The sequence below is a fragment of the Somniosus microcephalus genome, chromosome 23, assembly GCF_052327205.1.
Source record: "Somniosus microcephalus isolate GS21.2 chromosome 23, FLI_Smic_1.0, whole genome shotgun sequence".
In the NCBI taxonomy this organism is placed as follows: domain Eukaryota; kingdom Metazoa; phylum Chordata; class Chondrichthyes; order Squaliformes; family Somniosidae; genus Somniosus; species Somniosus microcephalus.
Window position 1 is genome coordinate 64,698,611 of NC_141009.1, and position 13,301 is coordinate 64,711,911.

Sequence of the window (13,301 nt, forward strand, 5' to 3'; positions counted from 1 at the left end):
TGATTTGGACTCGGGAATCGGAAGTACAATTTCAAAATCTGCAGATGACACCAAACTGGGGGTTATAGTTAATACTGAGGAAGACTGCGACAAAATACATGAAAACATTAATAAAATTGCAGAATGGGCATGTAATTGGCAAATGAATTTCAGCATAGATAAGTGTGAGGTATTACATTTTGGTAGCAAGAAAAAGGAGGCCACATACTCCTTGGAAAATAAGAGTCTAACTGGGGTAGAGGAGAAAACGGATCTGGGGGTACAGATGCACATATGACTAAAAGTAGTGACACACACTAATAAGGCCATAATAAAGCAAACAAAGCACTGGTGTTCATTTCTAGAGGGATAGAATTGAAAAGCAGAGAAGTTATGTTAACCTTGGTTAAACCACACTTAGAGTATTGTGCGTAGTTCTGGTCTCCATATTATAAAAATGATATAGAGGCACTGGAGAAGGTGCAACAAAGATTTACAAGGATGATACCAGAACTGAGAGGCTATACCTATTAGGAGAGATTAAATCAGCTGAGGCTCTTTTCTCTAGAAAAGAGAAGGCTTGACGGGTGACCTGATAGAGGTCTATATTATGAAAGGGTTTGATAGAGGAGACATAGAGAAGATCTTTCCACTTGTGGGGGAGACCAAAACAAGGGCCATAAATATAAGATAGTCACTAATAATCCAATAGGTAATTCAGGAGAAACTTTACCCAGAGTTGTTAGAATGTGGATCTTGCTACCTCAAGGAGTAGTTGAGGCGAATAACATAGATGCATTTAAGGGGAAGCTAGATAAATAGCTTTGATAGGATTAGATGACGTAGGGTGAGAGGAGGCTTGTGAGGAACTGGCATGGACCAGTTGGGCTGAATGCCCTGTTTCTGTGCTGTACATTCTACGTAATTCTGAATACATCAAACTGACTATCACAGCAATTTTTTGGAGGTGGAGGGAGAAATGTTGGCCAGGACACTGGGAGAGCTCCCTGCTCCTGAAATGGTTTCATGATATTAAACATCACCTGAATCACATAAGTAGGCCCATTTAGCACCTCATTCCAAAAGATGGCACCTTCAACACTGCAGCACTTCCACAGTACTGCACGGGAATGTCAGGCTAGGGTATGTGCTTATAGCCTAGAATGGGACTTGAATCCATAACGTTCTAAGGCATGAAAGTGCTACCAACTGAGCCAAGCTGACCCTGCTCAGCTGGAAGATACAATAAAGGAGGGTCACTTGACACCCAGAGTATGATTTTGTTGACAGGACTGTAAATTTCTCACATGGAATTACAGCAGTTCCTAACTGAAAATGGAGGTTGATTTTCGCTCAAAGAGTGACTAAGACTCTACTTTTGGTAAGTACCATTTTTTGCACTAAAAATTAATCTATGGAAGGAAAACAAAAGTCCCATTAGGTCTGAGGGTTGGTTAAAGCCTAGTCAGAGTTGCTTGGTCTAATTATCAGGAGTGATTGACATGCAACAAATAACGTTACCCTGTATCTAGCAGTACCTTTTGGTACACACAGTACAGTTCTCTTTGTTGCCACCAAACCTGGCATTCCCTGGTCGACAACAAACGACTTGCTCTGCCTCTTGTAACCTGTTCATTAAGTCCAGGTAAGTCAGAAACATGACATTTAAGAAAGAGTTGCATGATTGCCAAACACCTGGCAGCTATCTTATAGCTGCAGAATGTTGTTTATTATAAAGTGGTCATGTATTGCTAGGTAGGCCAGGTAGTAATTCAAATGTAAGGAGGTCTGCCAGGGAGTGGGGCTGGAAGACCAGCAACTCATATTCCTAGTACTGTATCAAGCAGCCACTCAGTTGTCTTGACTAGTTATGTACCAAACCTGTGCAACCCAGAAATGGAACTGTCAATGGAGAAGTGCTAAGTACACCAGCCATTATGTGTTGTGTGTGGTGCAATAGGGTTGTATTTCAGCTAGTTCTGTAAAGCAGAAAAATGAATAAACACTAGGAGGATAAAATGCTTGATGCAGTTAAGTTTAGCCCTGATGCCTGCCTCAATATTCACATAGTAATTAGTAGCTCTGAGATCATATATCTTGTTGCTCAATATATTCCCATTCTATGTTTCATCAGTGAAGATAGCCTCCTAACTCCTGGACTTGTGTTATGTGATCAGCACCGGACAAATATCAGTAGGACTTTCACACTACACCATTACACAGCACATCCTAACCAGTGTAAACAATGCAAACTAATGGTCATTTTTAAAGTATTATTTTGTTTTGATAATTTGAACACTGAGGCAGTTAAGGTGCTTTATGACACCATGAAAAAGGACATTGTGAAGTCACAGCAGTTATTGTGACAGAGTGGGGTACATCTGTTACCAGGCAACAGCCACTCAAAACTAATCAAGGGCGTGATTGACGACGCCCCCGTTGAATTAAACCAATGGGAAGGCGATCTGCTTGATTGACGGCAGCGGCTGTCCAATAGGAAGGGGGCGGCGATGACGCAGCATTATATAAAGAATGATGCGGGCGTTGGCCGCTCATTTGAGCACCCAGTTATCCCGGCCAGAGTAGTTTAGGCAGAGCTTTCGGTATGCGAGAGATCGTGCATCTTCAGGCTGGCCAGTGTGGCAACCAGATCGGGGCCAAGGTCTGTACTGTTAGCCCGATTAGGATTAGGGGAAAGTAGGACATTTTGGAAGGCGGTGAGGTGAGGTGTGGGCGGCGGGCTGGGAATGGGGCGCTGGGCCCGGTCAGGCCGGGCGGTCCCGTGTTGCGCTGTGGCTGGAGAGCCGGGTCGGATTGATGAAGCCCAGTTTGTGGAGGCCGCTTGGGCTGTGGGTGGCCGGGCCCCGGGCCGACCGTTACTCACCGCCTCTCCATCGTCACAGTCAATGGCGGCCGGCGGCGCGCGGGCCGTTTAAATCCGCGCGCGCTCGCTCTCCGGCAGCACGCATGCGCGGTGTCGGCCCCGGCTATGAGAATTTGAATATTTTTTATCCACACCTTTGGTTTGTGACTTTTTTCCTTTTTTTTCTCTCTCCCACACGGCAGCTGTCTCTCACACTGCCAGCGCATTTCACACTTCATCTCGAGCCATTGTCTGTTTCTTTACCTGTCCTATTACCATCTCGTCTCACCTTGAATATCTCTCAATGTCTCTTCTTTCATCCCCCTCCCCCATTTCCCAGCCCCCCAAACTGCCTTTTGTTTCATTTCCTGCCTTTTCTCTCAGTTCTGACGAAGGGTTTCGACCCGAATCGTTGACTCTGTTTCTCTCTCCACGGATGTTGTCTGGCCTGCTGAGTTTTTCCAGCATTTTCTGTTGTTATTTGAGAAAGTGGCCCTGGGACGGCCTGCTGCGCACTGTCACCGTGCGGGGCTGAAGCTTGTTTTAAAAAAAAAAAAATGTACTTCACATTCGGTTTCCTCCTTTTTTTATGCTTCACATTCCTACCTCGAGAGTTTTGTCCTTTATCGGCTTGATGTGCTTTGGTTTTGCTGGTCTCAGCTGAGGCATTCTCGCCTCTGAGCCAGAAGGTTGTGGGTTCAAGCCCCCCTCCAGAGACTTGAACTCTAATAATCTAGGCTGACACTCCGCTGCAGTGCTGAGGGAGCGCCACACTGTCGGAGAGGCATACTGAGGGAGTGCTGCACTGTCGGAGGGGCAGTACTGAGGGAGCGCCGCACTGTCGGAGAGGCATACTGAGGGAGTGCTGCACTGTTGGAGGGGCAGTACTGAGGGAGCGCTGCACTGTCGGAGGGTCAGTACTGAGTGAGCGCTGCACTGTCGGAGGGTCAGTATTGAGGGAGCGCCGCACTGTCGGAGGGGCAGTACTGAGGGAGTGCCGCACTGTCGGAGGGGCAGTACTGAGGGAGCGCTGCACTGTCGGAGGGGCAGCACTGAGGGAGCGCCGCACTGTCGGAGGGGCAGTACTGAGGGAGCGCCGCACTGTCGGAGGGGCAGCACTGAGGGAGCGCCGCACTGTCGGAGGGGCGGTACTGAGGGAGCGCTGCACTGTCGGAGGGGCGGTACTGAGGGAGTGCCGCACTGTCGGAGGGGCGGTACTGAGGGAGCGCCGCACTGTCGGAGGGGCGGTACTGAGGGAGTGCCGCACTGTCGGAGGGGCGGTACTGAGGGAGTGTCGGAGGGGCGGTACTGAGGGAGTGCCGCACTGTCGGAGGGGCAGTACTGAGGAGGTGCTGTCTTTCGGATGAGACGTTAAACTGCGCGCTCGGGTGGATGGAGAAGATCCCATGGCACTATTGGAAGAAGAGCAGGGGAGTTATCCCCGGTGTCCTGGCCAATATTAACTAATATCACTGAACCAGATTATCTGGTCATTTTCACATTCCTGTTTATGGGAGATTGCTGTGTGCAAATTGGCTGCTGTGTTTCCTACATTACAACAGTGAAAAAGTATTTAATTGGCTGTGGGATCTCCTGTGGTCCTGAAAGGTGTTTATATAATTACAAGTTCTTTCTTTATCAGCTCCTTTTGAGTCTTTCATTTTGATACTTGGGAATATTTTGTATTTTATTTCCCCTGTTGAGCTTTAAACATCCCCCATGAGACGAATCAAACTCACCTCAGTGAGCGAAACATAACTGCTAATGCTGGGAACCTGAGACAAACCAAATCCTGGCCAGGCTCAGCCAGCACCTGTGGAGGGAGCAGAGCCGTTACATTTCAGGCGTGAGTCAGTGCCAAATGTGGGATTGGATAAGCACTATCTTTTTTAAATGGGAAGTGTAAGGGTGCTTGTGGATGGTATTGTTGGACTGGGTGAGGTGCTTCGTGCAGTACTGCAGGGGACAGTGCTTTGGACCCCTGTTTATTATCTCTCTAAATGACCTGGATGCAGGTAGGAGTCTGAGCATATACCTCTAATATGCTATGTAGCATCTCTTGAATTTGTGTTGAAGCTTTGCAGTGCACTGGGATGACGAGGGGTGGGTGGGGGTGGCAAGTACTGTTGAAGAAGGTATATCAGTCAGTTAGATATTAACACCAGGTATTTCCTTTAGGGGTTCTCCTGATCGACAGCTATTGCTTTGGTGGAAACCCCGTTTATGCATGTATTCGGGGTGTCCTCCAATCTTCTGCCACAGTTACTGTGGCCGATTGGGAGAACCCCAAGGAATTTCCTGGTGAAAGTATTAAGAACCTAAGAAATAGGAGAGGGAGTAGGCCATTCGGCCCCTCGAGCCTGCCCCGCCATTCAGTAAGATCGTGGCTGATCTGATCTTGGCCTCTGCCACTTTCCTGCCTGCTCCCCATAACCCTTGACTCCCCCTGTAGCTCAAATATCTGTCTATCTCCGCCGTGAATATATTCAATGACTCCGCCTCCACAGCTCTCTGGGGTAGAGAATTCCAAAGATTCACAACCCTGAGAAGAAATTCCTCCACATCTCCATTTTTAAATGGGCGACCCCTTATCCTGAAACTGTGCCCCCTAGTTCTAGATTCCCCCACGAGGGGAAACATCCATCCTGCATCTACCCTGTCAAGCCCCCTCAAAATCTTATGTTTTAATAAGATCACCTCTCATTCTTCTAAACTCCGATGAGTATAGGCCCAACCTGCTCAACCTTGCTTAAGACAACCCCTTCATCTCAGGAATTAACCTTGTGAACCTTCTCTGAACTGCCTCCAATGCAAGTATATCCCTCCTTAAATAAGAAGACCAAAACTGTACACTGTACTCCAGGTGTGGTCTCACCAACGCCCTGTACAGTTGTAGCAAGACTTCCCTACTTTTATATTCCATCCCCCTTGCAATAAAGGCTAACATTCCATTTGCCTTCCTAATGACTTGCTGTACCTGCATGCTAACTTTGTGATTCATGTATAAGGACCCCCAGATCCCTCTGTACTGCAGCATTTTGTAGTCTCCATTTAAATAATTTGCTTTTTTATTTTCCTACCAAAGTGGATATCCTCACATTTTCCCACATTATACTCCATCTGCCAAATTTTTGCCCACTCACTTAACCTCTCTATATCCCTTTCAGACTCTGCCCTCCTCACAACTTGCTTTCCTACCTATCTTTGTATTATCAGTAAATTTGGCTACAGTACGCACGGTCCTTTCATCCAAGTCATTAATATAGATTGTAAATAGTTGAGGCCCCAGCACTGATCGCTGTGGCACCCCACTAGTTACAGTTTGCAACCGGAAATTTACCCATTTATCCTGACTCTGTTAGTTAGCCAATCCTCTATCCATGCTAATATATTACCCACAAACCTGTGAGCTCTTATCTTGTGCAGTAACCTTTTATGTGGCACCTTATCGAATGCCTTCTGGAAATCCAAATACACTACATCTACTGGTTCCCCTTTATCCACCCTGCTCGTTACATCCTCAAAGAACTTTAGTAAATTTGTCAAACACGTTTCCCTTTCATACAATCAAGCAGAGTCAACATGGTTTTATTATGATTTTCTAAATGTCCTGCTATTAATTCCTTAATGGATTCCAGCATTTTCCCAATGACTGACAGATGTTAGGCTAACTGGCCTATAGTTTCCTGCTTTTTGCCTCCCTCCTTTCTTGAATAGGGGCGTTACATTTGCGGTTTTCCAATCCGCTAGGACCTCTCTCGAATCCAGGGAATCTTGGTAGATTACAACCAAAATTATCAATTGTACACAGGATGCACCAGACCATTTCAAGGTGATCTAAATTTAAACTATTGAAAAGTAAATTCAGCAAGTCCTGTAAAAGGGAAGGGGGGGTGGGGGGAGAATTGTTCTGCTCAGGAAAGGATGATTAAATGTTGGATTAATCTACTACGTAAGGTGATGGAATCAAAGGCTGGGTGGTCAAGTATGCTGTTGTATGTTAGGCAACATGAGCCTGAGTGCTGGAGGGATGAACTATGATAGCCAAATGGTCTCCTCTTGTTCTTCCTAACAATCTGAGATGAGGCTGGAATTATGGAAAACAGGCACTTGCGGGGGGGGGGGGGGGGGGCAGATGGTAATAAGCAGGGAAGGAATCTGAGAGTTGCTGTGGGAACCAAGGCTTTAAAGTGGAGCTGGGTTGGTGGAGTTGGTCATCAGCATAGTCCGATTGTGCTGTGCCTCTACCTGGTTTATTACTGTCATTGGTCCAGAGATGCATGAAATCACAGTGCAGCATCTAGAATCATACAGCACAGAAGGGGGCCAGTGTGCCAGCTCTTTGAAGGAGTTATCCAAATAGTCACCCCCCCCCCCCCCCCCCCTCTCCATAATGCTGCATTTTTTTTCTTTTCAAGTGCATATACACACACTTCCCTTTTGGAAGTTACTATTGAATCTGCTTCCACACCCTTTAGGCAGTGAATTCCAAATCACCACAACTTGCTGCATTAAAAAAAATAAAAAATTCTCCTCTCCCCTTGGTGTTTTTTTTTGCCAGTTATCTTAAATCTGTGTCCGCTGGTTACTGACCCTCCTGTCACCGTAAGGGTGACCCCGGGCTTCCGGTCGCCTGTCATTTTAATTCACTGCTCCATTCCCACTCGGACCTCACCGTCCTTGGCCTCTTGTATTGTTCCACGGAAGCTCAACGTAAACTCGAGGAACAGCACCTCATCTTCTGATTAGGCAGTCTGCAGCCTTCCGGACTCAATATCGAGTTCAACAATTTCAGATCATAAGCTCGGCCCCTATTTCATTTTTTCTTGTAATTTTTCCACTCCTTTCTCTCCCCCCCCCCCCCCCCCCTTTCCTTTTGTTTCTCTCTCACACCTGGCAGCTATCTCTTGCCCTGCCAGTACGCTTTACACCTAATCCCAGCCTATTACCATCTCGTCTAGCTTCTAATCTCTTTTACTTCTTTTGTTTCTTTTATTCTTTTGTCCAATCGCAGCCCTGCCTTCGATCTAGTTTCTTTCCAGTTTTGAAGAAGGGTTCGACCCGAAACGTCAACTCAAATTTCTCTCCACGGATGTTGCCTGACCTGCTGAGTTTTTCCAGCATTTTCTGTTGTTATTTCGGATTTCCAACATCTGCAGTATTTTGCTATCGTAATAAGGTCACAACCACTGGTATTTATGTAACGCCTTTAATTTAGAAACCACTCAACACTTTTTTGAAGGAGAAGGAAATATAGATTAAAGGAATGGATGTAGAGGTAACTGCAAGTTTGGCTGAAACACTGTTTTTAGATTGATTTAAAGGTGAAGAAGTGGATGAGTTTGGGAATGGAGTTCAAGCCCTTGGGGCCGAGATGCCTGAAGAGTCTACCACTGGATTCTGGGCTGTGGGGGGAGGTGTTGGGGGAGGGAATGCAAAGAAGGCCAGGTTTGGAGGGCATGAGAGTGAGTGTAAGGCTGTAGAAGGTTGCTGACCACGGAGAGATTTGAAAATGTGAGCGGAGTTGCTAGGAGACAGTAAACCACAGTTTAAATTGGGAAGAATGGGTGTGCAGGACAGGATATAGGAAACTAGGATTTGAACAATCATGATTTCTGAAAAATGGGAGGCTAGCAAGGATGACATTGTGGAAACACATGGATATGGGTTTTACTGACAATGGGGTGGAGGCAAATGATACGGAACTTATAAGTAAGAGATCTTGGTGATGGATATGGTTGAGATGTTTGTAGTTTAGCTTAATGATGAACAAGACAGCAAGGTTTTGCACAACTCGTGACCCAGAGAGGCAAGGGTTTGTGTGGCAAGCAAATTAAGTTTATGGTAGTGGCTGAAAACTCTGGTTTTGGTCACCTTAATGATTTGATGTCTGGGCTCAAGGGAAATGGTAGATGGGTAGAACCAGAGGCTGCCAGCATACTTCTGGAAGCTGACCCTGTTCCTGTGGAAGATGTCACTGAAGGGCAACATGTAGATGGGAAGAAGAGGGGGAACCAAGTTGTGTACAGGATGGGAAGATGAGCTGTTGCTGGAGATGTGTTAGGCAATGTAATAGTGGAACAATCCCATGAAGCTGTATAACAGAACGGGTGACAGAAGAGAATGGTGTGGCTGATCATATCCTGCAGAGAAGTTGTGAATATGTAAGGATGACTCACTGTGGCTAGAGGTTGCTGTTGATGACTTTGATAGGGCTGGTCTCAGTACCATGCAGGGTAGAAACCAGAATAAAGGGATTTGAGCAGGAAGTTTTGGGAAAGGTTTGCATGGAGCTGGGAGGTGATGACATGATCAGAGGTTAGAGATGGGCCTGTATTTAGAGAGGCTAGATAGCTTTTGAGGAGAGAGTGGCAATGGTGGCTTTGCAAGGCTGGAGGATGATATCTGAGCAAAGGGAGTCATTAGCAATGCCTGTAAACATGGGGGCTTGGGGGAGGAGGTAGTTGAGTGCTGAGGCTTGGGAGTGGATTGAGGGAACAAGAGGTGGGTGTCATAGAACAGTTGAGCTTGGAGAGAGAAGGGGACATGGGGGAGAAGCTGCAGCATGATGGGATTGGAGACAAGGTTGGTGGGGAGGTAGTGGTAGAAACAACTGCACAGATGGTCTCCTGTTTAAGAAAGTTGTGATCTTGCACGGTGTGGGGAAAAGGGGTTTGTGGAAGCAGCTTGCAATGGAGAACAGGAGCCTCGGGTTGTCCTTGCTCTTCAGTAGTAGGACTTGGCTGAGTAAAGTGACGAGCAGTCAAGCTGGTGAATGGCTCGACCAGTAATGTGACGGGTGCACTTCGGTTTGCAGCCCTTGGGATTGAAAATGGAGATTCTTTATCAGGAAGCAGCAGAATGAGTGAGAGCACTTGAGTGGGTCAACAGTGGCAGAGGTATTGTGATGGGTCAGGGGGTGGAAGTATTTGGGAGGCTGAATTGGTGGGGTGGGTGGGGGGTTCTCTAGGTGGGGTTTGGGGAAGGCGAGGGTTGTGGCTGGTAAGGTGATCTCTGATCCCCTTTACTGTCTCTCTCGGTGATTGAGTACTCGGGAAGGGTGGGGTGGGGGGCAGTTTGTGAAGGATGAGTTGAGTAAGAATAGGGGGACAGAATTTGGAGATGGAGCTAGGGGAGTTTAGGTCTAGATTGAAATCATTGAGGATGAGTCACTGGTTCGAGAAACTAAAAGGCTGTCTTGGTGAGGATGTTGAGATACTTGAGAAGGCGGTTGTGTGCATACCAGTGATTACTGGACAGTGACATGAACAAAACTCACATGATCACACTTTGCCAGTGAGATTCCTCAAAAGGGGCGCCCAATTCTTTGATAATTGCCAGAGGATCCTGGTTTCATATGTGGCTGCAGCAATGGGCAATGTGTTCATCTCTAGGGAGCTGGGAACCTGCTGACCTGTTGGGCAGTGGTTAAGGCACAAGATATTTAATATAAAGATGGACTCTGTATTTTCTGAGTGAATATGATTATAGCCTAGGCTCTGCAGGAACCACCTATTCAGTTTGTAGTAAATGTTATTGTGACATAGTGGACAGGAAGTGCTGTGTGTGGTTGTCGAGGGTCTGTGCCAGTTCAATTTTCCTTGTCTTAAATGTTCTTTGCTCCTCAATATTTCTAAACTAAGGAGCAAGTCTCCAAGCTCTCAGTACAAGTAACTTCGATTGGTCAGGTGTTGAGTGCAAACATTCTGTTCTCTTTTGCCCAAAGTAGAAGACTAATGTGATAAATATCCAGAAGATATATTAGACAAGCCTTTCAGAATCCAAATTTAAAAGGCAAGAAAAGCTATGCTGTTTAGATGGCATGGCAACACCAGGAACCAATCCTATTTCCCTCTACTGCTTTAAAGAGAACCAATAAAACAGGCCTGTCCCACAAGCATTAGCATAGCATGAACCAAGGTACTAATTAGAATTCAGCACTCTCGACTGAGATTACAATGCCCCAGCTAGCCTGTGGTACGGCATGACTGTCCACAATGTCCTGTATTATTTAAGAATGGTGGGAGAAAGAAACTAGGTAACTACATACATGTCAGATTAGCGATAGTTGTGGGGAAGCTACTAGAATCTGTCATTGGGGATAGAGTGACTGGGCACTTGAACAAATTAGGTCTGATCAGAGAGCCAACATAGCTTTAAGGCTAAGTCATGTCTGAGTAATCTAGTTGAGTTTTTCGAGGGGGTCACTAATGAGGTAGATATGGGAGTGTCTATGGATGTGATCACTATGGACTTCCAGTCGGCATTCGATAAGGTTCCACACGAGGCTATTGGCAACAATGAGAGAGCACGGAATTGGAGGTAGCCTTTTGACTTAGGTTGGAAATTGGTTCGGAGGTAGGAGACAGAGTGGGGATAAAGGGTAGCAACTCTGATTGGTGGGATATGATGAATGGTGTTCCCCAGGGATCTGTACTGGGGCCTCATCTTTTCACTATTTATCAATGACTTGGATGAAGGAATAGAGTTGCATATCCAAGTTTGCAGATGACACCAAGTTAGGAGGCACAGTAAGTAGTGCAGATGGGAGCAAGATGTTGCAAAGGGACTTAGACAGATTAAATGAGTGGGCAAAACTGACACATGGAGTTCAGTGTGGGCAAGCGTGAGGCCATCCACTTTGGACCCAAGAAAGATAGATCAAATTATCTTCTAAATGCTGAAAAACTAGGGACTGTTGAGGAGAAAAGAGATTTGGGAGTCCTTGGGGAGAAATTCAGTATCGCCCCGTTTTTGAAATTCTGAAAAATTAGCACCAGGTGCTAATGATGGTGAGCTTCCAGTAGATTGTCTGTTAGTGCTCCAGGAAGGAAGTGGAGCTCTAAATCAAGGGCTACCACTTCCCTTGGAGCGCTAAAGCTGGCTGGAGGGGCGGTAGGGGTGCAGCACTACCCAATGTCGAGGGCGGTGCTGCTGGGAACTGAGGCTCCTTCCCTCCTTTAAAGGAAGGGCCATTGTTGCAGGCTCTGAAATGAAACGAGGTCCCTCGTCGCCGACAGCATCTGCGAACCGCCACGATCAGCCCCAAGCACTCTAGCAGAGTGCAGAGCTGATCGATCGTGGCCCAAGAAAATAATGAAAAATGAATGTTAAGCTTCATGACTTTTTTTTTCCCCCGCAACCATTAACCCCTTTAAACAGTGCCCCTGAAGCGCCCGGCCTCCCGAACAATGGCTCCTGCAGCTGTCGGTGTGGTCGCCCGGCGATGCTGCAGGGGGCGGAACTGAATTTCAGGTCCGGGGTGATGCGCAGGACGATGACATCGTGATCTCTGGGCGCAGGAGATCATGGGGTTACCGCCACCGCAAACCTCCAGGTGAATTTAGTAGGAGTTGTCTCTTTCGCTGTGCCTGGGCGATAAGTCGTTAGCGCCCCGTTATCACCCCCCCTGGAGGTGCTAACCAACAGCATTTCTACCCCCAGTACCCATATCATTAAAAGCCAGTATATAGGCGCTAAAAGCAATCAAAAAGGCGATGGTTAGCCTGTATCTCGAGGGCTGGAATACAAAGGGTAGGAAGTTATGTTTCAGTTGTACAGAGCCTTGGTCAGACCCTATCTGGACACTGCGCTCAACTTTGGGCATGGCACCTCCGGAAGGATATACAGTATTGGCCTTGGAGTGGGTGCAGCACAGAGTCACCAGAATGATACCGGGGCTTAGAGGGTTAAATTGAGGGCAGGTTGCATAATCCTGGCTTGTAGTCCCTTGAGTATTGGAGATTGAGGGTTGATCTGTTCGAGATGTTTAAAAGTGTACAGCGATTTGTATCTAACAGTGTGAATGGCCAAGCGATCCCTCAAAACTTATTGTTTGGGTTGAACATTCACTCAGTGAACGATCTGCTGATAAACATGGTGATGAGTGATGAAAATGACATATTTATATTACAACTGTTGCTACACCGCCCTTTGCATTCTGCCCCGACTGCAAGGACATGGCTTTGCTTAGCACAGAGGAGCAGAACGCCCACTGTCTACAGCATGGCTTCATGCTTCACACAAAGTACCAGGTGGTGTATCCCTTCCCCACATTTCAGCCTGCCTTCCAGCTCAAGAAAGACGGAGTGGTGTTACTCAATACCAGCTACTGACTGGTAGCATGTGCAATATCGGTAAACACAACGGGTGAGAAAGGACAGATTCTGTACAGTAAGAGCAGTGAAAACAGCGAACCGCCAGGATCCCGTGAGGTGGACCCTAGTCTTATTTCACCAGTAATGGACAGTGTCGTGTCCGGTTATCAGCAGTGCGAAGGCATGAATCGCCCTTTAGCCAGCGACGGAACATCGGACTGCATCTTCCACAAAGCCGACACTAACAGCTGCTCGCGCACTGAAAGCTGCTCTGAGGAAACGCTGAGCTGGGAACTTAAAAGCTCTAAGCACGTGGTATTGGCTGAGTGTAACCCGGCCCACTGTGACTGATCCTCTGCCGC

The 13,301-nt window shown here is 46.9% G+C and overlaps 1 protein-coding gene across 2 annotated transcripts in view; it reads left to right on the forward strand.

Moving 5' to 3' along the window:
* The first annotated feature begins 2,532 nt into the window (after positions 1–2,532).
* LOC147101918 (tubulin beta-4B chain-like) overlaps positions 2,533–13,301 on the forward strand; it is a 78,827-nt gene continuing 68,058 nt past the window's right edge. Inside the window, exon 1 of one of the 2 annotated variants that reach the window (XM_085965947.1) lies at positions 2,533–2,641. In XM_085965947.1, coding sequence (XP_085822073.1) covers positions 2,585–2,641 — 57 coding nt within the window. In that variant the 5' untranslated portion in view covers positions 2,533–2,584. The remainder of the gene's footprint in view (positions 2,642–13,301) is intronic. The other variant, XM_085965948.1, reaches the window with a different exon arrangement.